General features: G+C 44.6%; 2 protein-coding genes across 2 annotated transcripts; both read left to right on the top strand.

The window, feature by feature from the left end:
- The first annotated feature begins 1,213 nt into the window (after window positions 1-1,213).
- Window positions 1,214-8,495, top strand: pnisr (PNN-interacting serine/arginine-rich protein). The gene is given in 13 exon segments (XM_034229247.1): window positions 1,214-1,344; window positions 1,850-1,958; window positions 2,068-2,244; window positions 2,921-3,156; window positions 3,529-3,691; window positions 4,260-4,450; window positions 4,594-4,657; window positions 4,660-4,733; window positions 4,828-4,927; window positions 5,540-5,593; window positions 5,969-6,163; window positions 6,550-7,618; window positions 8,124-8,495. Coding segments are annotated over 12 exon segments (2,445 nt in total). The 5' UTR covers window positions 1,214-1,344; window positions 1,850-1,870; the 3' UTR covers window positions 8,158-8,495.
- A 647-nt stretch (window positions 8,496-9,142) lies between these two features.
- coq3 (coenzyme Q3 methyltransferase) lies at window positions 9,143-24,161 on the top strand. The gene is made up of 6 exons (XM_034229282.1): window positions 9,143-9,439; window positions 10,732-10,869; window positions 18,609-18,708; window positions 20,243-20,494; window positions 22,058-22,217; window positions 23,641-24,161. The coding sequence occupies exons 1-6, from the start codon at window positions 9,240-9,242 to the stop codon at window positions 23,805-23,807; spliced, it is 1,017 nt and encodes a 338-aa protein (XP_034085173.1). The 5' UTR covers window positions 9,143-9,239; the 3' UTR covers window positions 23,808-24,161.
- The last annotated feature ends 228 nt before the right edge of the window (window positions 24,162-24,389 follow it).

Here is a 24,389-nt window from a genome sequence, read left to right as displayed (position 1 = left end):
ACACACACACACACACACACACACACACACACACACACACACACACACACACACACACACACACACACACACACACACAGAGCCGAGCTTTAATGAAACACAGAGACCCAGACGTAATAGTACTGTATCATATTATTTTCGAATCAATAATTTTTCAAAATATGATTTTTTTTTTTTTTTTTTTTATAATCTTTTTTTTTTTTTAATAACCATTTTTCCTCCTGGTCTCTCGCGCCCCCCCTGTCATGCCTCTGCGCCCCCCACTTTGAGAACCACTGCCTTAACTTGAAATACTCAGATAAAGTACAAGTGACTCAAATGTGTTTGTGTAATTAAGTACCGTACTTGAATACATTAGTTACATTCCATCACTGAAATATAGGCTACTATAGTTTTGTGATTAAATTACCAGTAGGCCTACAACTTGTAAAAAGTACGGAGTATCAGTACTTTACACTACTGATATTGTACTTAAAAGTAAGCTCGGTAGCATAAACTTTAACCAAGTTAAATGAAAATGACAAACGGACCAAACCAAAATACAACAATCTTTCATTTCCTAAATCCTTTAAGGAAACATTATAGAACTAACGGTATGTTACTAAGAACCATTGGGAAAAGATTATACCTAATAATAAATATTATTATTGAGCTGCAAGGTTAAGGACCCCTGTGATTATACTTGCCAGTTTTTCTCTCGCCAAGATCTTCCCTGAATTTTCAGCATTATGTCTGTAAATATTTAAGGCCAACTGGGTCATGCAGACATGCTGAGGGTCTGTTGCTTTACATCATTGTTAAAGGTGTGAACTATATTAAATGTTAAAATGGAAATAAATAAAATACAGTTGTTAGTGTACGTTGAATTTAAGTCTTTGTCCAAAGAAAATCTGGTTCATTTAAATTGCATACATTCACTATTTTGTGCGCGTGTCTGTGGTCTGTGACCTTAGTAACTGCCGTCATCACCTAATCAGCATCTGAATGTCTCACGGCCTCTAGATGCCTTTAAGGGCTGCTCGTACATTGTAATTCTTACTGAAAAAACACACGACGAATCACAACCACAAATCTAATTTAAGTCGTTGGTCAAGAAAAAAATTGCCCCATAAAATAAACCAAGACCGGCTAAAAATGGGTGAAGGCAATACATCCATTAGATGCGCTGTGTTATTGGGGGCGATCTATGTAAATAGGTTTTATATTGTCATATTCCTGACCGCCTATGAAGGCAGCAGTGGAGCCTCACGTTCCACACTTCCTTCCTCCGAGCTGAGCAGTTCACTGGTGGTGCAGCCATTTTGACTCTGAACCGTAGCGCTGGAGAGAAACTGTCTGGAAAAGGTGGGGATTATGTTACTCTAAGCAAAGCGCTCATATATGTTTACTTCGTACTTTCCCTCCAGTGTGTTATCTATTTATATTTTAAAGCACATTTGTTCACACGGTATAATAATAGTGCTAGTATTATTTAGCTTTCGTGATTAGCTTAGCTCACGTAAGCTTGCATTTAGCTCCACAGGCAGCTTCAGAGTTTGGGATTTCACTGGCCCAAGTTTATTTCAGTATCATGCGTCAGTGTTGACACGGAGTTATCCCATGCTGCATAGCGAGGGTTTCCAACTCTAAACAGCACAAATGACTTGCAGCTAACCCATGTTGCTAAATACAGCTAGCTGCTTAGCTACATGTAACGTTAGCTTTCATCTTATAGCTAACACTCGCTCTTTCTGGCCAGTAAACGCAGTGTAATGTTACTGCGCACAAACTGCAGCAGCTCTAGTCATGTCAGCAGAAGTGATGGCGATGGTGCAAATTAAAATGTAACTAGCTGGCCTGTGCATTTCAGGTGTAAATCCAGAAGAGAGTGATGTGGGACCAGGGAGGACAACCCTGGCCGCAGTGGCCCCTGAGCCAGCAGCAGTGGATGCAGTCTTTCCAGCACACGCAAGATCCAGGTGAGTGAGCGATGCAAATGCACCGTGAGAATATTTTTCTGCAGAAGATCTGAGCCTCTGCAGGGCTTCTTTGCACAATAGACCAGTAATACCTTCTGTCTGTATGCAGGTCAAGTGGACTGGGCTGCCCTGGCACAAGCATGGATAGCACAGAAGGAGACGACAGGACCAGAGCAGCCCAACATTCAGCCCAATGGCCAGGACATCCCAGGCCTTGAACCAGTTGGGCCGGGCAACCATGGGGCCTTCCCTGGCGACCCGGCATTTGGCAGAATGTGGCAGCCAGGTACAATTGTAACCCCATGAATGGTATCAAGTAGGGATGATACGGAAAGATATAGGACTTTTTGGTTGATTATGATCAAAACACTTTGTTGTATTCCCATTATTGGGGTTGTTGTGGTCGAGCCAGCCTTGTTTAACTAAGAAAAAATACAACATTTATCATGCAAGAAAGAACAGATGCAAAATGTTGCATTAATGCTGGGGAACCTTGTGGTGTATGATTGGTTTATGTAAGAATACTTTTTTGTTCCCCGAAAATGTGTGTTGCCTAGAAAATACACATACACAAATATTGAGTCAACACAATGGAAGATACATTCATTTCAGTTTGTCAGTGCCATTTTAAGCTTGTTTTTTTATGATACTCTGACTAATATTGAATTATTCTATCCAGGATAATCGTGATGAAACTTTAACATTGTCCAATGCCTCATAGCAAGTTTCTATTTTTACATATTTTCTGTGCTACAGCTTACTGTTATTTATAAGGCGAAAGAGAATAAGGTGATTTGTGACTATTCGTGATCCCTCATGTATATGACTTTAGATAGACAGCTGGATACCAAGTCCCTCTTGTTCAGACGTTGAGGAAAATCTCCAGAGTTGTGTTTTTATTGTTACACATATATGTCCGTGTTGCTTTGGCTTTTGTTTATTACTTCTGTTGTCATTACCAGAATGGGCAATGCATGGCCAGCCCCCTCCTCCTCCACCCCCTGAACAGGCCTGGATCCCCCCTGGCTCAGGGCCGATGGATGTGGTGAACCCCAGCGAGGACAGCAACAGCCAGGACAGCGTGGAGTTCAACTCTGAGGCCCACCACGGGGTTTACCCCCAGAACAGCCATGGGTATGGGGCACAGCCCGACAGCTACGCCATGGCCCCCATGGCCATGAACCAGTTTGATTATCAGGTATGCAGATGCTACAGTAGGAACTGTTGAAGCGTTTGGGTTTTAGTGTGACAACCAAGTAACACAAGAAGGAGCAAATCCATAGAAACAGAGCCGGGTCCCAGCATCTAGGTGTATCAGTCATTGCTTTCTTGATGCGGTGCAGAGGAAAGTGTTGGCTTGTTGAGGATCCAGCATGGTTTGGTATTGTTTATAAGCTGCTTTTTATTTTACATTTTGAACTAAACAGACATTTTAGCCCAGTCAGTAGTGATGGATGAATGTCAGCTAACCTTATCTGGGGAATAAAAAAACAACACTCAGTAGATGAGAGAGGACCTATTGTACTTTGAACTTCCTTTTTAATTTTCTATTTGTGCGGTCTCTCCACAGCATGGCGCCGCCTCATCCTTCGCCCCCGCACCCACCAACTTCCACTCCCCATACTGGCAGGGTCCTCCTCAGAACAGACGAGATGTCAGACCCCCCGGCTTCAGGGAGCGCCCCAGATCCCCCATCCAGCTTCCTGTCAAACAGGAGGTCGCAGCAACATTAGGTGAGTGTGTTTTCCCTTTAAGAATAGCCAGCCATCACATTAAGATGATCAGCTAGAAGACTGCTTGAGGTGCAGTTTGTGTGTAAACCTCACGTCTGCTTTGTTTTTTGTAACAAAAAAGAATGCTCCTAATTTAATTACAAGTAGTTCATTGTACTCGCACTTAGTTACGCATACCAGAATAGACATGAAGTACTTTTTTAACATTTTATTATGCACGGCTAAAAATGAACTATAGTTTAGATATTTTGTCTTAATGGCCATCCCCATACCTCTTTGCACTAATGAATGTGAACTACATAACTGACAGTAGTCAAGTAGTAGTAAGTCAAAACACTTGAGTAGTAATCCCACATTCTAAACATTTTTAATTACAAGTGAAAACTACTTGATTAAATGTTTTTAGAACAAATGGCTATAATTGTAGTGTTAATATATCACAGTTCAGATCAGGAAACTGTCGGCACGGTAAAAAGGAATCTGTATGATGTTGCAAAGATGTGTTGGTTTCTGAATCTTAACATTGCAGTATGTGGAGGACTCATTTTGACCTTCATGTCACCTTCAGATGCGGTAAAGAGGCGCACACTACCTGCCTGGATCCGAGAGGGCCTTGAGAAGATGGACAGGGAGAAGCAGAAGAAGATCGAGCGAGAACAGATGGAGAAGGAGCGCGCTAAAATGACAAAAGACGACGCCAAAGAGCGCGAGGTCGAGGAAGGAGGCGACGGGCCACGAGTGCCCCGCAAGAGCAAATTTGTAAGCAACACGTTTCTGCCATTGACATCAAAATGATTTCCTTTTGAAAATCACTTAACACTTTGTTTTTCTGGCAAAAGTATCATTTGCATCACAATTTATGCACGTTGTTAAACATAATCCCTTGCTCCTGTGTCCATCAGGACAGCGACGATGAGGGGAATTATAACAATGACGATGAAGAAAAGCCCCTCCATCAAAAAGAATTTCTGGTCGAAGCCCGTCACCTGCTGCAGAGGACAGCGAACCTGAAATGACGGAGGAGGAAAAGGAGTTCCAGCTGGTCAGTTTGATCTTATTCTGCATCTCAACAGTTGTAGTTGCCTATTCTTCAAAGAGATTGATATACAAATAATGGATTTTGTTTTTCTTCTTAGATGTTTATCACAAAAACCCTTCTGACAGAGATCCTTCTCGAGGTCACCAACGAGGAGATCCAGCATGTGGCCAGAGAGACGCACCGCAAAGCCACTCGAGGTCTGCTCTTGTTTTTTCCACTTTTACTTAATCTATACTTGTCACCAAGACATTTGTTGTTCAAATCTGAAGAGAATCCAATATGTGCATAATAATCTCTTTAAAATGGACTCCGTAAGGCCCTGTAAAGTAGGGCGGTTGAGCGGCAAACTTTGGAGTATGTCTGAAATTCAACCATTCTCTGCTAATGCATCAGAAGCAGAGCACAGAGCTTTTCACAAACAGTATTTCTGGTTCACGGTATTAAAGGTCCTGCTGAAAGACTCTATGATACGAGTGAATAATGTCTGAGCATTGAATCTGACCAGCATCCACGTTTTAGATACAAGACACTTCCTCCACTGAAGTGACTGCATTAGTACAGATTGGTTCTTCCCGCTTGTGCGACTGTTTGACTTGGATTGTGTGACAGAATTTTGTTTGTTAACCCTCTCTCTTTTCTCCATTTTTTTAATTTATTTTATTTTGTTTTTGTCATTTCTGTTCTCTCTTTTTCACCAATGGCAGCTCTTGTGAATAGTTATCTGTGACCCCCCCTCTTCTCTAGCGACTCTCTTGAGAAAATGGCTCTGTGTTTTAACATGTTGTTCCTGTTGTTGATGTGAATCAAAGCTCCTGCAAAACAGCTGGCACAGTCAAGTGCATTGGCTTCTCTGACTGGTCTCAGTGAGTATCCCTTTTTCTGTCACTGGGGGGCGGGATGGAGAATATATATTAATTAAATGGCGGGGTTTTAGAAGGAAAACAGGAGAAACTTAGACCATAACACCCAAAATACACTTGATTGATCGAAGTGAAAACGTTGTGATGAGAAGCATGCTCTTCATCACAAAGTATTCTTATGCAGCTTTTCTTTAAGGGATATATGTTTACATTTGTTTTGAAGGGGTTAATCAGTGTGTAATATACTGTTCTTAAGGATTAAGTGCCTTCCATTGGGGACCTTGGGTTGGGATTAAGGGCTTTATAGTGAAACCTACTTTTGAGAATAAATCTTCGTCCATACCAACACTCAACCACCCGGGGGCTCTGTTGTGGCAGGTGGGCTCGGTGACTACGGTTCAGACGAGAGCGAGGATGAGGATGAGCGCAGCGTTCGAGGGTCCGAATCCTCCGACACAGATGACGAAGAGCTGCGCCACCGCATCCGAGAGAAGCAGGACGCCTTCCGCCGCAAGGAGCGGGAGGTGCAGCAGCTGCAGGACAAACAGGCGCAGGACGCTCTGCTTGCACGGGGTAAGACATGTTTGTGTCTTTGCAGGTTTGCATAGGCATTTCAGGAAGGAGGGAACGCTTCCTTGTACGCTGCGAGGGTCTAAGGACAAAGAGTCGTATACTGTGCACACTGCAAAGCCCCCGGAGACACATGTGCTATATAAATATAATTGGATTCATTCATTTTCACTAAATAGTCATCTAAAGACAAAGGAACTAATCGATTATTTGAAGTTGCAAAAATGTATTCTTTGCAAAAAATTAGTTTGACCAGGTCATAAAAGTTAGTGCTCTATCAATCTCATCTTGAATAATGCAATCATAATTATTGTAAAACTGTGTAGTTTGTTTCATGACATGATGTTTCTTAGTTTATTTTTAACCTGAGTTTTTGTTTGTTTTCACAGAAGAGATGGTGAAGGAGAGATTGAGCAGAGAAAAGGGGGAATATGATGAGGGCCAGCCAGAGAATACGCACAAACAGGAAATGAAAGAGACAAAGGCGGAGCCCTTGGTAGAAAGGCGTAGGTCCCGTAGTGAGAAGGAGGGTAGCGAGAGCAAGCCCCCGGGCAGAGGGACGGAGCGGTCAGGGCGAGGCGGCAGCAGTTCACCGGCCAACGGTCACAGCAGCAGCTCCCGCTCCACCTCCAGCCACAGCAGCCGCCACTCTTCCTCCTCCTCGTCTTATTCCTCCTCGGCATCCTCCCGTAGTTCATCACGATCCTCCTCCCCGCGCAGGAAGAGGAGGCGCAGCCGCTCATCCTCCCACAAGGCTCGCAGGCGTAGCCGCAGCTCCCACCGGCATCGCAGCGTGAAGGCCAGGGAGAGGAGGAGGAGCAGCGCAGAGAGATCAGGCCGACACAAGAAAGATCACAGCGAGTCCAGGGAGCGCAAGAGCCGCAGGAGTAGATCCAGATCCAGAGAGCGGGACAGGGCCAGAGCCAGGGCCAGAGACAGCCGCAGCAGAGAGAGGGAGAAGGAAAGGGAGAAGGAGAGGAAAAGGAGTCGGGATGGCAGAGATAGCAGCCGTAGCAGCAAACACAAGCAGAAGGCCTCCAGCAAAGACAGGGAGAGAAAGAGGGAAAGGAGTCATAGCCCCGAGAAGGACAAGAAAAAAAAGGAGAAGGAGTCAGACAAAAAGAAAGAAAAGCCTAAGGCCAAGGAGAAGGAGAAGGAGAAAGGAAGCTCTGCAGTTACAGAGGAGAATGGCAAATCTAAGAAAAGGAAGGAGAGCGACTCGTGCACGGACTCTCAGAGTGAAAAGCACTCCCGGCAGGAGAGCAAATCCAGCAAGAAGGGCTCCGTTAAAGCTAGCAAGAAACGCTCAGACTCCGACTCAAGTAGGTCCCTCACCCCTGAAGTTAGCAAGGAAAAGAAATCTAAAAAATCTAAACGTAGTCGCTCAAGGTCGACGGAAAAGTCTCACAAGTCTGGTAAGAAGGCAAGCCGCAAACACAAGTCTAAGTCGCGATCAAGGTAGTATTCTTTTTATTCCCTTTCTTTCTTACTGTATGTTTTTCATTGTATGTCTCATTGTGAATTCTACAGTCATTTTTAATTAGTATTTTGTAATAACTTTAAAAAGGAAAATTGTTGACTGATGTTATGAAAATGTACTGTCAACTGCAGTCAAATCTGCTTAACATTGTAAAGTCTGCAATAAAGTTTGTAATGCTTCATCTGTGTGTTATCTATCATCACATTTGTTATTTCTGAATTTCTAACAAGTCACATGATGTCTCAACATCCTAAAGCCAGTTTCATCTTTTTGTAGCAACTTGTTAAGATATGAAACCATTTGTTGCCTTACACTGTGCACTGCAGGGTATATTTGCTTCTCTAAAGTCTGCAGAACATTAGTTTTTCTGGAGGGTACAGAATGTCTGGTGGGTGGGGGTATCTGGGCATGTTTATATGTTGTAGTCTGCGTGGGTACGTGTGATTGGTGCAGTATTAATGTTGTGTCCACGCTCTCTTTCAGGTCAACTTCCCCCTCCCGTCGTAGCAGACGTTGAGGAGCACGGTTAACCCTCCTGATCTGTGCACTTTACCATTTTAAATTCCATGAGTTGAACAGGCTTGTCTCATTATAGAGGCAATTGTGTAGGTGAACCCCCCCTCTCATACACACGTCTTTCATCTTTGTAAATATGTTGTTATTTTTTAAAAGTGACTGAAGAACAACTTCAAACTTTTTGAATGGTAGGAGTTTTCACTTGTATCATTATGCAAAGCTTAAGCTCTGTGGACACTAAAAAGCTAAAGTTGTATCATTTTAAAAACCGTAACAGGATTAACTTTTTTTTCCTCAAAACATTATTGTAATATGTCCAATAAAACTGTGTGTTCCTTGTCTCGCCTTGCTGTCTTTTCTTTGTGCTACTTATAATAACACCCTCCCACACACCCCCCACCCTTTGAAAACACATAAATTGCTCAGTAACTGTCTCCACATACAGGTCAGGGTAGGTCCACTATATGCTGGCAAGTGGTTTATTTTATTGGAAATTATCCACTTGGAACTACTATCCCATGTTGAAGTGTTTGTAATTTAACACAAAAACACATAAGTCAGTCACCTAGTAGGACTTCCTTTGAGTTAAATATGGTTATTACTCGAGTTGGCGCAGTACATGGTTCTGAACCACTCTTGTGAATGTCAGTAGGGATCACATATCACCAAGCACACGTCAGTACCGTTGAACGGGTCTCTTCTAAAATGTTGCTGCGTTGCAGGTGCTGCCATAAAGCTGCAAGTCCTAGGACAGTGCCTCAAACTGAGAGTATGCTTAAGGCTAAGCTAACATAAAGCTAGAGAAGCAGCAATGATAAAATGACGGTGGCTTTTATGAAATTCGTTGGTTATGAAAGAACCCTTACATTAAAATAGCCACTAATAATGAATTACTGAAATAAATTACAAACGCAACCAATGACAGTCTATTTGTTTCCAGTCGGTAATATTTCATTGTCTGACCAGTAGGAACTAAAGTGTGTGTTGTTTCTGCCCGGGGAGAAAAGACATGCGCACAGTCGGTCAACTCAAGTGCAGTCAACAAATGTTCAGAAGCTAGCTGTGAACGTGTGTTATGACAGCATGTACGCGAATAAGTTCGGTCGCCTCATGTTCGGGCTGTACAGCCGGAACACCGCCGCTGTGTGTGGGGTGGTCCAGGCCCAGAGAGCGGGAGGACGGAGCGGGTTCAGCTGGACGGCGGTGTCTAGACAGTGGACACTGTGGCTGAGGAGGAGCACCTCTCTGGAGAGCCAGCACCACACCGTGCCCTGTCACATGAGGTAGGCTGCAACACCAACATCACAGTACAAGAGCCACTTTGTTATTGTTATTGTTAGCGTACCTTAACATGTCACAGTTGCAGCCAGGGGATATGTGTTAAACTGTACCAAGGGTAAATTGGTTAAAGCTCCCAAAGGAAATAAAGGTCAAAAAGTGTTAGTTATTTTATTTACTCAAAGAGTTGCTATAACTCAACTAAATGTGTTTAAAGGCTTGGATGGGCAACAAGAACAATGGTGTTAACCAACAGTTGCTTTTATTAACCATTAACTGGGGGATTTACATTTTTGATTAATCGTTTCTTATGTTACATGCCAGAACATTCTACAGAATCCCCATTTCTTTAGCTTGGACCACAAGCTGACCTCAGAGGGTTTGTGTTATCCAACCAACAGACCAAAGCATAAGTAATATGCAGTCATATAAAAGTGAGACTGCTTACATCTGAGAAGCTTAAACCAGTAATTTCCACATTATTCTTCAAGTTGACTAATCGACTTGTAATTTCACAAATAATTCCAATATGCCACACATTTTAGCAAGGATGTTTTAGTCCAAGATGTGGAAGTGCAACCTCAGCTCCATTTGTTATAAGACCATAACAGACTTTGTTTCCAAAATATTCAGAGGATAAAAAACTAAAAAGGCTAAATTAAAACCACAGTGTTTGAATCCATTCAACATAATATTATGTGTTTACTAAGGTTTGGGGCAAATACATGCAATTTGTTTGCTGCTGTATTATTAATTATGTTGCTATCATTGACCCCCTAAGCATTTAGTTTACAGCTCACATTTAAATGGTTCAGAGTTTGAAAGTGAATGAAGGTTTTGTCGTTTAAGTTTAATTATATTGATATTTAGTATTTTTAAAGCCTTGTGGGACTGGGGCATTTCTGTTGTCCAATACAAAAAAACTAGTTTGACTTTTTCTTAAAAATTAGAAACTTATATCAAAACTGTATAAATAATACCATTGTTGGTAATCATTGACAGTTCCCAAAACAACATAGAATTTAGCATACAAAAAATAATAACATTATCTGTTTGTAAATTGACATTTGTAGGGGTTAAAATTCTGAAGAAAATATATTTGTATTCATTTTGATCAGAACTAAAGTTGGTAACAATATTGAACCGAGTGCTAGTGAAACAAAATAATATATATTGATTTTTGATGTCTAAATTCAAGGTCCCAACGCCTCATTTTCAGTACTGTGTCCCCTGTAGTAACGCTCATGTTTAGTTATTTGCAGTCTTAATGTAATCTTCTCTATCTCCCCCTGCACAGCGCCCGCTCGGCCTCCCACAGCACGGTGGACCCCGACGAGGTGAGGAGGTTCCAGTTACTGGCCAGCAAGTGGTGGGATGAGCGGGGGGAGTTTGCTGCTCTTCACGCCATGAATGACCTGAGGGTGCCTTTTATACGGTGAGTGTTTCAACATGATATGCATGATTGAGAGGCGTCAAGCAACTGTGACAAAACATAACCTGGGGCAGATTCAGCCTTGTGGTATTTGAGAGCAAAAACACATACATTGAAGTAACATGAATTGGAAGTGACAGGATTCCTGCACACATCAGCACATTTTCAACAAATAGCGTTTCAGCTCCCCCAACTCTACATCAGGGTTGTTTTGGTGCTGCTGCGTCTGTTTTGATTGATAAGATTCGCTGTAGGGGCCCCCACAAGATAATCAGTATTTTACCCATCCCCCCTTTTCTGTGGTCCTGTTGGTGGAGGTGATGATGGTGATGTGTGTGTGTGTTGACAGTGTGACAGATCCAGTGCCACTGTGTGTCTGAGTGAGGCTGATTTGCCCTCAGGGTGTGTCTAAATGAGACCGCTGCTACTGTTGCTGCTGCACCTTTTACACTCTGACTCTCTTACTGTGGTACTATAGATACAAACACATGTTCATTTTCTTGAATATCATTTGTGAACTTGAACATAGATAATAGAGTCTGGAGTCCATACAGTAATACCACATTAATAAAAGACACAATTGCAATAAACCTCGCTGTTTTTTAGTTTTTTTTTCAGAATCAACCAGTGTTTTTATTCACCACTATATCACCTAACCCTAATATGACATGACTTAGTTGAATACTTGATTCTGATTGGTTAATTCGGACATTTCAGAGTTTTATATGACTGTAGTACAGTCCGCTGTCAAGGACTATAATGACCGTTGCTAAGGATGATCAAGAGAGAGAAAGGAAAAGAGGTTTAATGACGGATCGCTGGACGTCAGATAAATCAACAGAAGCAGACAGACAGGAAGTAAACATTAACGGGAACACGGTATGAGCTCTAGTTTTTAAGGACTTGTTGGGACTTGGACAGTCACAGAAAACATCATTCAGAGCTGCCTTCATTTTAAATTCACTTTGAATTCCAGCTGTTGGTACGCCATGGAACAGGGTTTTATTTTCTTAGTGGAAGCAATACGATTATTTATAAGTCAATACAATAATTTCAATTAATATATCAATTTAATGAATGTCAAGACGTTAGTTTATTTAGTATGTGGCTGTGTAATAAGTGGGATAATGTGCAGCAAGGCAGTCATATTATTATCCCTTACATATTCACCACTTAGTCATCTTAATTCTGTCAACAAATTATATATTGAATTGTGGCAGTGCTTTTATATAATATACCTATAAATATTCTAAAAAGCTTTTTTTAAATCTCTAGCATTATAGTTTGTATGCAGAAGGAGCTGGTTTAGGTGGGGGATACAGAAGGAGCTGGTTTAGGTGGGGGTTACAGAAGGAGCTGGTTTAGGTGGGGGTTACAGAAGGAGCTGGTTAGGTGGGGGTTACAGAAGGAGCTGGTTTAGGTGGGGGTTACAGAAGGAGCTGGTTTAGGTGGGGGATACAGAAGGAGCTGCTTTAGGTGGGGGTTACAGAAGGAGCTGGTTTAGGTGGGGGATACAGAAGGAGCTGGTTTAGGTGGGGGATACAGAAGGAGCTGGTTTAGGTGGGGTTACAGAAGGAGCTGGTTTAGGTGGGGGGTTACAGAAGGAGCTGGTTTAGGTGGGGGTTACAGAAGGAGCTGGTTTAGGTGGGGGATACAGAAGGAGCTGGTTTAGGTGGGGGTTACAGAAGGAGCTGGTTTAGGTGGGGGTTACAGAAGGAGCTGGTTTGGTGGGGTTACAGAAGGAGCTGGTTTAGGTGGGGGTTACAGAAGGAGCTGGTTTAGGTGGGGGTACAGAAGGAGCTGGTTTAGGTGGGGGTTACAGAAGGAGCTGGTTTAGGTGGGGTTACAGAAGGAGCTGGTTTAGGTGGGGGTTACAGAAGGAGCTGGTTTAGGTGGGGGGTTACAGAAGGAGCTGGTTTAGGTGGGGGTTACAGAAGGAGCTGGTTTAGGTGGGGTTACAGAAGGAGCTGGTTTAGGTGGGGTTACAGAAGGAGCTGGTTTAGGTGGGGGTTACAGAAGGAGCTGGTTTAGGTGGGGGGGTTACAGAAGGAGCTGGTTTAGGTGGGGGTTACAGAAGGAGCTGGTTTAGGTGGGGTTACAGAAGGAGCTGGTTTAGGTGGGGTTACAGAAGGAGCTGGTTTAGGTGGGGGTTACAGAAGGAGCTTGGTTTAGGGTGGGGGTTACAGAAGGAGCTGGTTTAGGTGGGGGTTACAGAAGGAGCTGGTTTAGGTGGGGTTACAGAAGGAGCTGGTTTAGGTGGGGGTTACAGAAGGAGCTGGTTTAGGTGGGGGTTACAGAAGGAGCTGGTTTAGGTGGGGGTTACAGAAGGAGCTGGTTTAGGTGGGGGTTACAGAAGGAGCTGGTTAGGTGGGGGTTACAGAAGGAGCTGGTTTAGGTGGGGGTTACAGAAGGAGCTGGTTTAGGTGGGGGTTACAGAAGGAGCTGGTTTAGGTGGGGGTTACAGAAGGAGCTGGTTTAGGTGGGGGTTGTGGTACAGAGAGCTGGTAGGTGGGGTTACAGAAGAGCTGTTTAGGTGGGGGATACTGAAGGAGCTGGTTTAGGTGGGGGGTTACAGAAGGAGCTGGTTTAGGGGGGGGTTACAGAAGGAGCTGGTTTAGGTGGGGGTTACAGAAGGAGCTGGTTTAGGTGGGGGTTACAGAAGGAGCTGGTTTAGGTGGGGGATTACAGAAGGAGCTGGTTTAGGTGGGGGATACAGAAGGAGCTGGTTTAGGTGGGGGTTACAGAAGGAGCTGGTTTAGGTGGGGGATTACAGAAGGAGCTGGTTTAGGTGGGGGTAAAGAAGGAGCTGGTTTAGGTGGGGGTTACAGAAGGAGCTGGTTTAGGTGGGGGATTACAGAAGGAGCTGGTTTAGGTGGGGTTACAGAAGGAGCTGGTTTAGGTGGGGGATACAGAAGGAGCTGGTTTAGGGGGGTTACAGCAGGAGCTGGTTTAGGTGGGGATACAGAAGGAGCTGGTTTAGGTGGGGGATACAGAAGGAGCTGGTTTAGGTGGGGGTTACAGAAGGAGCTGGTTTAGGTGGGGGTTACAGAAGGAGCTGGTTTAGGTGGGGGTTACAGAAGGAGCTGGTTTAGGTGGGGGTTACAGAAGGAGCTGGTTTAGGTGGGGTTACAGAAGGAGCTGGTTTAGGTGGGGGTTACAGAAGGAGCTGGTTTAGGTGGGGGTTACAGAAGGAGCTGGTTTAGGTGGGGGTTACAGAAGGAGCTGGTTTAGGTGGGGTTACAGAAGGAGCTGGTTTAGGTGGTGGTTACAGAAGGAGCTGGTTTAGGTGGGGTACAGAAGGGGCGGGTTTAGGGGGGGGTTACAGAAGGAGCTGGTTTAGGTGGGGTTACAGAAGGAGCTGGTTTAGGTGGGGGTTACAGAAGGAGCTGGTTTAGGTGGGGGTTACAGAAGGAGCTGGGTTTAGTGTGGGGGTTACAGAAGGAGCTGGTTTAGGTGGGGGTATACAGAAGGAGCTGGTTTAGGTGGGGGTTACAGAAGGAGCTGGTTTAGGGGGGGGTTACAGAAGGAGCTGGTTAGGTGGGGGTTACAGAAGGAGCTGGTTTAGGTGGGGTTACAGAAGGAGCTGGTTTAGGTGGGGTTACAGAAGGAGCTGGTTTAGGTGGGGTTACAGAAGGAGCTGGTTTAGGTTGGGTTACAGAAGGAGCTGGTTTAGGTGGGGGTTACAGAAGGAGCTGGTTTAGGTGGGGGGTTACAGAAGGAGCTGGTTTTAGGTGGGGGTTACGAAGGAGCTGGTTTAGGTGGGGTTACAGAAGGAGCTGGTTTAGGTGGGGTTACAGAAGGAGCTGGTTTAGGTGGGGTTACAGAAGGAGCTGGTTTAGGTGGGGGTGTACAGAAGGAGTGGGTTAGTTGGTTACAGAAGGAAGCTGGTTTAGGTGGGGGATACAGAAGGAACTGGTTTAGGTGGGGTTACAGAAGGAGCTGGTTTAGGTGGGGGTTACAGAAGGAGCTGGTTTTAGGTGGGGTTACAGAAGGAGCTGGTTTAGGTGGGGTTACAGAAGGAGCTGGTTTAGGTGGGGGTTACAGAAGGAGCTGGTTTAGGTGGGGTTACAGAAGGAGCTGGTTTAGGTGGGGGATACAGAAGGAGCTTGTTTAGGTTGGGTTACAGAAGGAGCTGGTTTAGGTGGGGGTTACAGAAGGAGCTGGTTTAGGTGGGGGTTACAGAAGGAGCTGGTTTAGGTGGGGGTTACAGAAGGAGCTGGTTTACGTGGGGGATACAGAAGGAGCTGGTTTAGGTGGGGGTTACAGAACTAGCTGGTTTAGGTGGGGGTTACAGAAGGAGCTGGTTTAGGTGGGGGATACAGAAGGAGCTGGTTTAGGTGGGGTTACAGAAGGAGCTGGTTTAGGTGGGGTTACAGAAGGAGCTGGTTTAGGTGGGGGGTTACAGAAGGAAGCTGGTTTAGGTGGGGGTTACAGAAGGAGCTGGTTTAGGTGGGGGTTACAGAAGGAGCTGGTTTAGGTGGGGGTTTACAGAAGGAGCTGGTTTAGGTGGGGTTACAGAAGGAGCTGGTTTAGGTGGGGGTTACAGAAGGAGCTGGTTTACGTGGGGGATACAGAAGGAGCTGGTTTAGGTGGGGGTTACAGAACTAGCTGGTTTAGGTGGGGGTTACAGAAGGAGCTGGTTTAGGTGGGGTTACAGAAGGAGCTGGTTTAGGTTGGGTTACAGAAGGAGCTGGTTTAGGTGGGGGATACAGAAGGAGCTGGTTTAGGTGGGGGTTACAGAAGGAGCTGGTTTAGGTGGGGTTACAGAAGGAGCTGGTTTAGGTTGGGTTACAGAAGGAGCTGGTTTACGTGGGGGATACAGAAGGAGCTGGTTTAGGTGGGGGTTACAGAACTAGCTGGTTTAGGTGGGGGTTACAGAAGGAGCTGGTTTAGGTGGGTTACAGAAGGAGCTGGTTTAGGTTGGGTTACAGAAGGAGCTGGTTTAGGTGGGGGATACAGAAGGAGCTGGTTTAGGTGGGGTTACAGAAGGAGCTGGTTTAGGTGGGGGTTACAGAAGGAGCTGGTTTAGGTGGGGGTTACAGAAGGAGCTGGTTTAGGTGGGGGATACAGAAGGAGCTGGTTTAGGTGGGGGTTACAGAAGGAGCTGGTTTAGGTGGGGGTTACAGAAGGAGCTGGTTTAGGTGGGGGTTACAGAAGGAGCTGGTTTACGTGGGGGATACAGAAGGAGCTGGTTTAGGTGGGGGTTACAGAACTAGCTGGTTTAGGTGGGGGTTACAGAAGGAGCTGGTTAGGTGGGGTTACAGAAGGAGCTGGTTTAGGTGGGGGATACAGAAGGAGCTGGTTTAGGTGGGGGGTACAGAAGGAGCTGGTTTAGGTGGGGGTTACAGAAGGAGCTGGTTTAGGTGGGGGTTACAGAAGGAGCTGGTTTAGGTGGGGGTTACAGAAGGAGCTGGTTTAGGTGGGGTTACAGAAGGAGCTGGTTTAGGTGGGGGTTACAGAAGGAGCTGGTTTAGGTGGGGGTTACAGAAGGAGCTGGTTAGGTGGGGGGATACAGAAGGAGCTGGTTTAGGTGGGGGTTACAGAAGGAGCTGGTTTAGGTGGGGGTTACAGAAGGAGCTGGTTTAGGTTGGGGGTACAGAAGGAGCTGGTTTAGGTGGGGGTTACAGAAGGAGCTGGTTTAGGTGGGGGTTACAGAAGGAGCTGGTTTAGGTGGGGGTTACAGAAGGAGCTGGTTTAGGTGGGGGTTACAGAAGGAGCTGGTTTAGGTGGGGGTTACAGAAGGAGCTGCTTTAGGTGGGGGTTACAGAAGGAGCTGCTTTAGGTGGGGGATACAGAAGGAGCTGCTTTAGGTGGGGGTTACAGAAGGAGCTGGTTTAGGTGGGGGATACAGAAGGAGCTGGTTTAGGTGGGGGTTACAGAAGGAGCTGGTTTAGGTGGGGGTTACAGAAGGAGCTGGTTTAGGTGGGGGTTACAGAAGGAGCTGGTTTAGGTGGGGGTTACAGAAGGAGCTGGTTTAGGTGGGGGTTACAGAAGGAGCTGGTTTAGGTGGGGTTACAGAAGGAGCTGGTTTAGGTGGGGTTACAGAAGGAGCTGGTTTAGGTGGGGTTACAGAAGGAGCTGGTTTAGGTTGGGTTACAGAAGGAGCTGGTTTAGGTGGGGTTACAGAAGGAGCTGGTTTAGGTGGGGGTTACAGAAGGAGCTGGTTTAGGTGGGGTTACAGAAGGAGCTGGTTTAGGTGGGTTACAGAAGGAGCTGGTTTAGGTGGGGTTACAGAAGGAGCTGGTTTAGGTTGGGTTACAGAAGGAGCTGGTTTAGGTGGGGGATACAGAAGGAGCTGGTTTAGGTGGGGGTTACAGAAGGAGCTGGTTTAGGTGGGGGTTACAGAAGGAGCTGGTTTAGGTGGGGGTTACAGAAGGAGCTGGTTTAGGTGGGGGTTACAGAAGGAGCTGGTTTAGGTGGGGTTACAGAAGGAGCTGGTTTAGGTGGGGTTACAGAAGGAGCTGGTTTAGGTGGGGGTTACAGAAGGAGCTGGTTTAGGTGGGGTTACAGAAGGAGCTGGTTTAGGTGGGGGTTACAGAAGGAGCTGGTTTAGGTGGGGGTTACAGAAGGAGCTGGTTTAGGTGGGGGTTACAGAAGGAGCTGGTTTAGGTGGGGTTACAGAAGGAGCTGGTTTAGGTGGGGGATACAGAAGGAGCTGGTTTAGGTGGGGGTTACAGAAGGAGCTGGTTTAGGTTGGGTTACAGAAGGATCTGGTTTAGGTGGGGGATACAGAAGGAGCTGGTTTAGGTGGGGGTTACAGAAGGAGCTGGTTTAGGTGGGGGTTACAGAAGGAGCTGGTTTAGGTTGGGGTTACAGAAGGAGCTGGTTTAGGTGGATGTCAGCCAACAGATAATCCTCCTTCCTTCACTGTTTGCACGACTGCTCCTGCACCCCAGCAGAGCTTTAATGAGCACAATGCATACCCACATCTCAGCCTGTTCTGCATGTCTGCTGCCCGGGGCCGCAGCAGTCAGACAGTGTGAGGGAGGAAGGGAGGAAGGGACTCGAGCGAGGGAGAAAAGGAGGGGGAATCTGTAGCCACAGGATCATTGTTGATGTTAGCTGGCAGACACTGACATTCAGATGGTTGTGACAGTGGATGGTGTAATCCAACATGTGTCATTCTCATATACCTACTTATGGCTACAAATGTTCAAGGGAGAGACACATCTGGCAAAAACTATATTTGTATGCCCTGCTGAATGTTTAACAATAGCTAGTCCCAGCCTGCTCCAACGAGGTCAAGGGAAAAATCGAATAAATTCATTTCTAAAGACAAAAATACTGTTAATTTAAAAAAAATGGTGCATTGTGTGATACAAGGGTTGCCAAAAATAGACATTTTAAATCTATTATGGCAACAAATAGAAACAACAATTTTTAACCTTGCCTCATCCAATGCTGGGATTTATTGTTTGGATATAATACATGTGCTTAATATGTATGCAATTGGCATGCATTAAATAAGATAATGCCTAACTTACATTTAAATATAACCTTCATAGTACTTTAGATACTAAAAATAACTATATAATGTGAGTAATCAACTGGGGAAGTGATATCTATCAGTTAATATTTGTACCTTATTCATCGTTAGTGTCTCCCCTCAGTACGCGTTCATCTTCCCTCGGTTTTTACAAACTCATCTGATCGTAACGTGGCGGGTGTATGTTGAAAAGTAACACGAGTAAGGCGGTTGTAGTTTTATTTAATTCAACCCACCTTCCATTTACCTTTTTCAGGGATAATCTGCTGAATGAGCACAGACTGGGGCATCCTGGGAAACCACTGGCAGGACTCAGGATTCTGGATGTGGGCTGTGGAGGGGGCCTGCTCACCGAGGTAAGGGTGTCACTCTTTTGTGAGAAAGACGCAAAGCGAGTGCAAATTAGGGCATGTGGACAAACTATTTTAGCTTTCTCTGTGTCTATTCCCAATAGTTTAAATTGCTGCCTTCACGTCACCTTAAATTCTTGAAAGATATTCTGCTTTCGTTGCTTTATACTTCCAGTCCTTTCACATACCAGTGCCTAAGAAACCTCTAAACGTCAGCCTGATCCTCCTCCTCTGGTGATGTGGCTGGTCTCAGTGTGGTGGAGCGGACAGGCGGTCATTTATTGTTGTTTATCTGTTTGTTAGAGCTGCTAGCTGCGGCAGCTTCTGTCTCTATTATAACGGAGGACATACCAGCTGTGTGGTGTGATTTGAGATGACAAATTCAGGTCCTGTTCTTCTGTGGCTCTGTCACACAGGCTGTCATATTCAGACGCAGAAACACGCACTGAGAAGCCCTGAAAGTGTCTGTGAGGATGGCAGCTGTGTCTCCAGGAGTCTTGTCACTGCAGCTCTTCCCATCAGAAGGGATCAGCTGAGGGAGGATGGAGATCGGCCCCTGGGCCTGCAGCTCACCTCACAGGCCACCAGATGGCGCTGTAGTTTATATTACACCACTGTAGTTGTTTAATGACCTGCTCTTAAGTGATGTTCTCTAGTGCTCTAGACAGCGATTGTATTTTCTGCGTAGACTCCGGGCTTACGGAGTCGAGCAGAAGTTCATGTTACTGTTGTATCATGCAGTGTTGGAGAGCATCATTAGGTATGGTATCACTGTAGCCTGGTACGGTAACTTGACAGTGCAGTCAAAGTCACAGATCGCTCGTCTGGTACAGACTGCTATGAAAATGATGGGGGGTTTAAAAACACCCATCTCTCCAAAACATATATGAGCAGTCCATTATTAGACAGGCACAAAAAATGGTGTCTGATGATCCCACCCACATTCTCCACCCAGAATTCCAGCTCCTACCTTCTGGTAGAAGATTCAGGGTTCCCAAGATCAGGCTGAACCGCTATAAGCACTCATTCCTCCCTATGTCCATTAAGCTTCTTAACATTCACATGAAATGAAATGTACTTTTTAAATGTTGACCATGAGGGTAGTGCAATAGGTCGCCATTGTCAGTATGTGCGTCTGTGTATTGTGTTTGTTCAAACGGTGTATGACTGATGATATGTGTATGTATTTTAATGTTTACTATGTTTGTATATGTACATGTATGCGGAACTGCAGGATGGAGTCCAGAACAAATTTCCTTACGGGGACAATAAAGTATTTCGTATATATATATTTCAAAGGCTCATTCTTACAGTTTTATACTATATTTTATATGTTGCAGAATCTACCATGATGTTACTCATAATATTCTCTCTCCCTGTAACAAAGTATTTTGTGAAGCCAAAGAAAAACATAATATATCATAAAGACTAAATTAACTGAACACTACTGGTTAACTAAGAAATCGTATTGCTGATGGCAGTCCTCAAACCACTGACCTACAGTGGACCCTGTCTGACTCTCTCCTCCCTCCCCCACCAGCCTCTGGGCCGGCTGGGAGCCGACGTGCTGGGTATCGACCCGGTGGGGGACAGCATTGGTACGGCCCAGGTGCACACGGCCTTCGACCCGGACCTCCGTCAGCGGGTCAGCTACCGCGCCTGCACCCTGGAGGACCTATCAGAGGATGAGGAGCATGGGGGGGGGCGCTACGACGCTGTGGTGGCCTCCGAGGTGGTGGAACATCTGGCCGACCTGGAAACATTCGCCTCCTGCTGTGGTCACGTGCTGAAGGTGTGTCCCAGCCCGGGTGTGTGTGTGTGTTACCCCCCAGCTGTTAGCTCATATCAGATATTTCTGCACCACTACAGTGTGTGTTCACCCGAGCGTGTGCTGACGTGCATATGGTGATCTGTTTGTTGTGTTTGCATCTGTTGTGTTTCTCTGGGAATAGGTGAGCATGTGTTTTTATGAGTCTGCTGCACTGAACCCTGACGAGAGTGAAAACTCAACATCAATACCGAGAAAAAAAAAGATATTACTGAGAGAACAAATGATTGTCATCAGTGGACTGCCGAGGAAAAAAGCCTAATGTTCACTAGAGGCCTCTGTATTCAGTTGAGACGGGAATGGACTAGAGTTGAAAAGGGTCAGTTAATTTTCAAGGAAGTTTGCATTAAAAATAATGACAAACAATAGTGAACTTATTTTGAGGTTAATACAGTTATAAAAAGCAACATTTGGTCATGGCATGAGTTTTTATCAAATGTAATTAAACTGTAATCATGTATTGCATTCAGCAGAGCACTCACAACGTCACATGATAGATAGATAGCGTCCTATTGGATTGAAATTGAGGAACATGACTACCCTCTGCAGGCACAGTGCATTCTCCATCCCATGTGCAGCTCAGAATACTGCACTTTCTGAGCCAAATGTCTAGGTTGTATTTATATTAATATTCAGTGAAGCAGCCTATAGTTTGTAGACAAAGACAGTTTTCTGTAAAAGGTTGAAGTGGCTGTTTTTGAAACTTCTGCCTTGGTTATATTTTTCAGCTCCCTGGGGTTGCTTTTGGTTTGAATTCATGCATGTTATACACTCCTTACTGCTCACTGTTTCATTTCTTTACAATATAATCCTCTTTAAACTCTTAATTTGCATGAAGCCCAGATGATCAGCTAATCAGTTATTTCCCCCATTAGCTAATCAATCAGCAGATAACTCCCCACATTGCACATTTCACATTATGTATTAAGAAAGTAATAAATGTGTCTTGCAAAAATATACAAGAGAATGTCTGCTTATCATATGGTACATACAGTCTGAACAAATATCCACCATATTTCTATTTGACTTCCCATAGGTAATTACCATCCTCCTTGACTATTTCCAGAATGATGCAATCCAAAACTCTCTTTTCTCTTTCTCTCTTTCACTTCTGTGTTATTTAAAAAAACATTCACATACAACTTGCTTCAGGGCACCTGTGCTGGGATGCTTTAGCACGAGTTCTTGTATTGTTTGGATTCATTTTCCTGTTTACGAAAAATTATTAATTAAGAACCATTATTTTCAACCTCTTCCACGCTCCCCCCCCCCCCCCCACCTTCTGTTGAAATAGTTAATCTTGACATAGTTGAGCCTTGAGGTTGGGCACAGCTGCTTTCTGGACTCTGTGTATCTAATCCATTCTATAAATACCCTTAAGGACCAAAGTAGGACCTAACTTGTGTCCATAGTACCTGTAAGGGTGTGACGTCATTGTAAAACATGTTTTCTTAAGCAGTTTCATCAATAAGAGCTGTACATCTTTTATACTTTTGAAACTAAGACTGTTCCTCTCTGTGTGTGCAGCCAGGCGGCTCCCTCTTCATCACCACTCTGAATAAAACCAACCTGTCCTACGCGCTGGCTATTGTCGCCGCCGAGCAGCTGCTGCGCATCGTTCCCAGCGGCACGCACGACTGGGAGAAGTTTATCAGCCCCGTGGATCTGGAGCGCCTCCTGGAGTCCAGTAAGACCCTCCGTTTGCATATTTCCATAAATAAGAGCACACACAGGTTAAAGTAGTGTCCTTGTCGTGGCTTCCTTCCTTGTTTATCTATCAAGCCACTAGACGCCTTAAACAGACATGTTTTAACTCGTTTTCTTCCTTTGATAGTACTTACAGTTAGAAGAGTTGCTTGGCCTCCGATGGTTTGGATGGTATTAAGCGATGTGTTTGCTCAGAAATAAAATAACACATTTACATGTGCAACAAAGAAAAGAGGCCTTTACAATATTCAAAACAAATAAGCAAAACTCAAATAAAATAACAAACAACTTGGGTATTCTTTCTTTTTGATAAGGCTCACATAACTTAATAACTTAAAGGGTAGTTTAACATTTAAAAACTGTTCCTCAATGGCATCTTTCTAGCAGGTTGCCCATCACTGTCACTTTAGAGGAGGCGCCATGGGAATTGTAGTCTTTTATAGTCTGTTGACTACAGACGTGAAAATGAGGTGGCCTTTCTTATCAAAAACAAAATACTGGCTCTAACAGTCTTCTTTAAACCATAAACTAAAGATTGAGAAGTGCTAATAACCAGTAAGAATACAATTCATCCTGTAAACTAGGGGTTCCCAACCTTTTTTCCCAAGAGCCCCCCCAAATGACCCCCCCCCCCCCCACACACACACACACAAGGGGCGGGGGGGGGGTCGCAACAGCGGTAATTAAAGTTGAAAAGTCTAAAAAATGCTACAACTACTGTCACAAACTGGATGAATGTGAAGTATTTCGTTTTGCCGATGTGTTTATGTGGATTCAAAAGTCGTAAATAATCTACAAAATGGAGGAGACCGATCTGATCGGAGCAACTGTGACAAATAATCCAACTGAAACCGGCATGGACAATGACTATGTTTTAAAAATGCGCTTATCCAGAAAAACCCGGTTTGGACACTTTACGGGCAGAAGAAACATTTCTATAGAAAGAAAGAATTATACATTTCTGTCTTTTTATGCCTTTAATAGCTACTAACTTGAACTTTTATTCTAATTAATTAATCAATTAAAAAATATATTTTATTGTAATGTAGAGACGAGGCTTTTAGCGAAAATCATGTAGGCCTATTGCGTTTCAATTATATGTATAAAAAAAAAAAAAGTCTAAATATGATATTTGACCTCAAATCATCTGAGGCCTGGCCCTGGCCTGGCCCTGGCCTGGCCTGGCGCCCCCCAGGTTGGGAACCACTGCTGTAAACGACCCAATCAGAAAAGTAGTTTGCTTCTGTTTGTAGGCTTATGTCATAACCAGCCACTAATATCAGATACATCACATGTGGTTGCCAGGCCAGAGTTATATAATGGGCGAAAAAAAAAGCATCGTATGTCTTTGTGCTGCTGTCAGTCCCTCTCTAACACCCCCCCATCCTTCCATCCTCTCTCAGATGGTTTCTCAGTGCAGTCTGTCCAGGGGATGCTGTACAACCCCGTATCAGGAGCCTGGAGCTGGACCAACAGCACGGCCATCAACTACGCCCTCCACGCTGTCAAAGCCAGAGAAGACCCCCACACAGAGCAGGCGCAGGAGAGCACCGCAGACACACACAGCTGAGACACACAACAATCAGAAAATAGACTCACGTTTGTGTAAAGTCCTAACTACCCTGTGGCCAGCTGTGAAGCAGCAAATGAGACAGCGGTTATTAAAGGAAAGGGACAAACAGCCTTGAGGTTGAATTAGAGATGTAGCTGCACTCAAAATAACATGGCGACATCCGCCTTTGCTTTGCTTTAAACAGTGTTTTATGTGCTGTTCAAGGCCATTGTGCATCCTTTGATTGTGGCTTTCAACAGAGTTTATACTTTCACATGCATTATTTGAGTATATACTGTACAGCAGGGAAAATGTATTAATTCAAATTAATATGTTTCTGTCCGCTAACAATAAATATGATTTCCTGTTGGTTTTTGCTGCACACTGGAAATAATTTGTTCAATGTTAAAGCATGTGTCCACACACGAGCATAGGACAATCGCATCCTGTGGGATTATAAAGGGTCTCATGTGGAAGTATTACATAAATCAAATCAAGCCTGAAGCAGAGAGTAAGTCATGCTAGCATGATGTTCTTCAAGTGCGTGCAAAGATGAGATTTCTAAACCCAACGGACTGAGGTTGATGTTGTCTTTTTCAA

This window comes from Gymnodraco acuticeps, unplaced genomic scaffold, assembly GCF_902827175.1.
Source record: "Gymnodraco acuticeps unplaced genomic scaffold, fGymAcu1.1, whole genome shotgun sequence".
In the NCBI taxonomy this organism is placed as follows: Eukaryota; Metazoa; Chordata; class Actinopteri; order Perciformes; family Bathydraconidae; genus Gymnodraco; species Gymnodraco acuticeps.
This window is presented reverse-complemented; position numbering and strand designations above follow the sequence as displayed.

Bases quoted from the DNA above. Each gene is read 5' to 3' on its own strand.
- coq3 (XM_034229282.1), top strand. From the start codon at position 9,240: ATGTACGCGAATAAGTTCGGTCGCCTCATGTTCGGGCTGTACAGCCGG. The intron at 20,495-22,057 runs GTGTGTCCCAGC...CTGTGTGTGCAG, and splicing joins GCTGTGGTCACGTGCTGAAG to CCAGGCGGCTCCCTCTTCAT. The intron at 22,218-23,640 runs GTAAGACCCTCC...ATCCTCTCTCAG, and splicing joins GGAGCGCCTCCTGGAGTCCA to ATGGTTTCTCAGTGCAGTCT.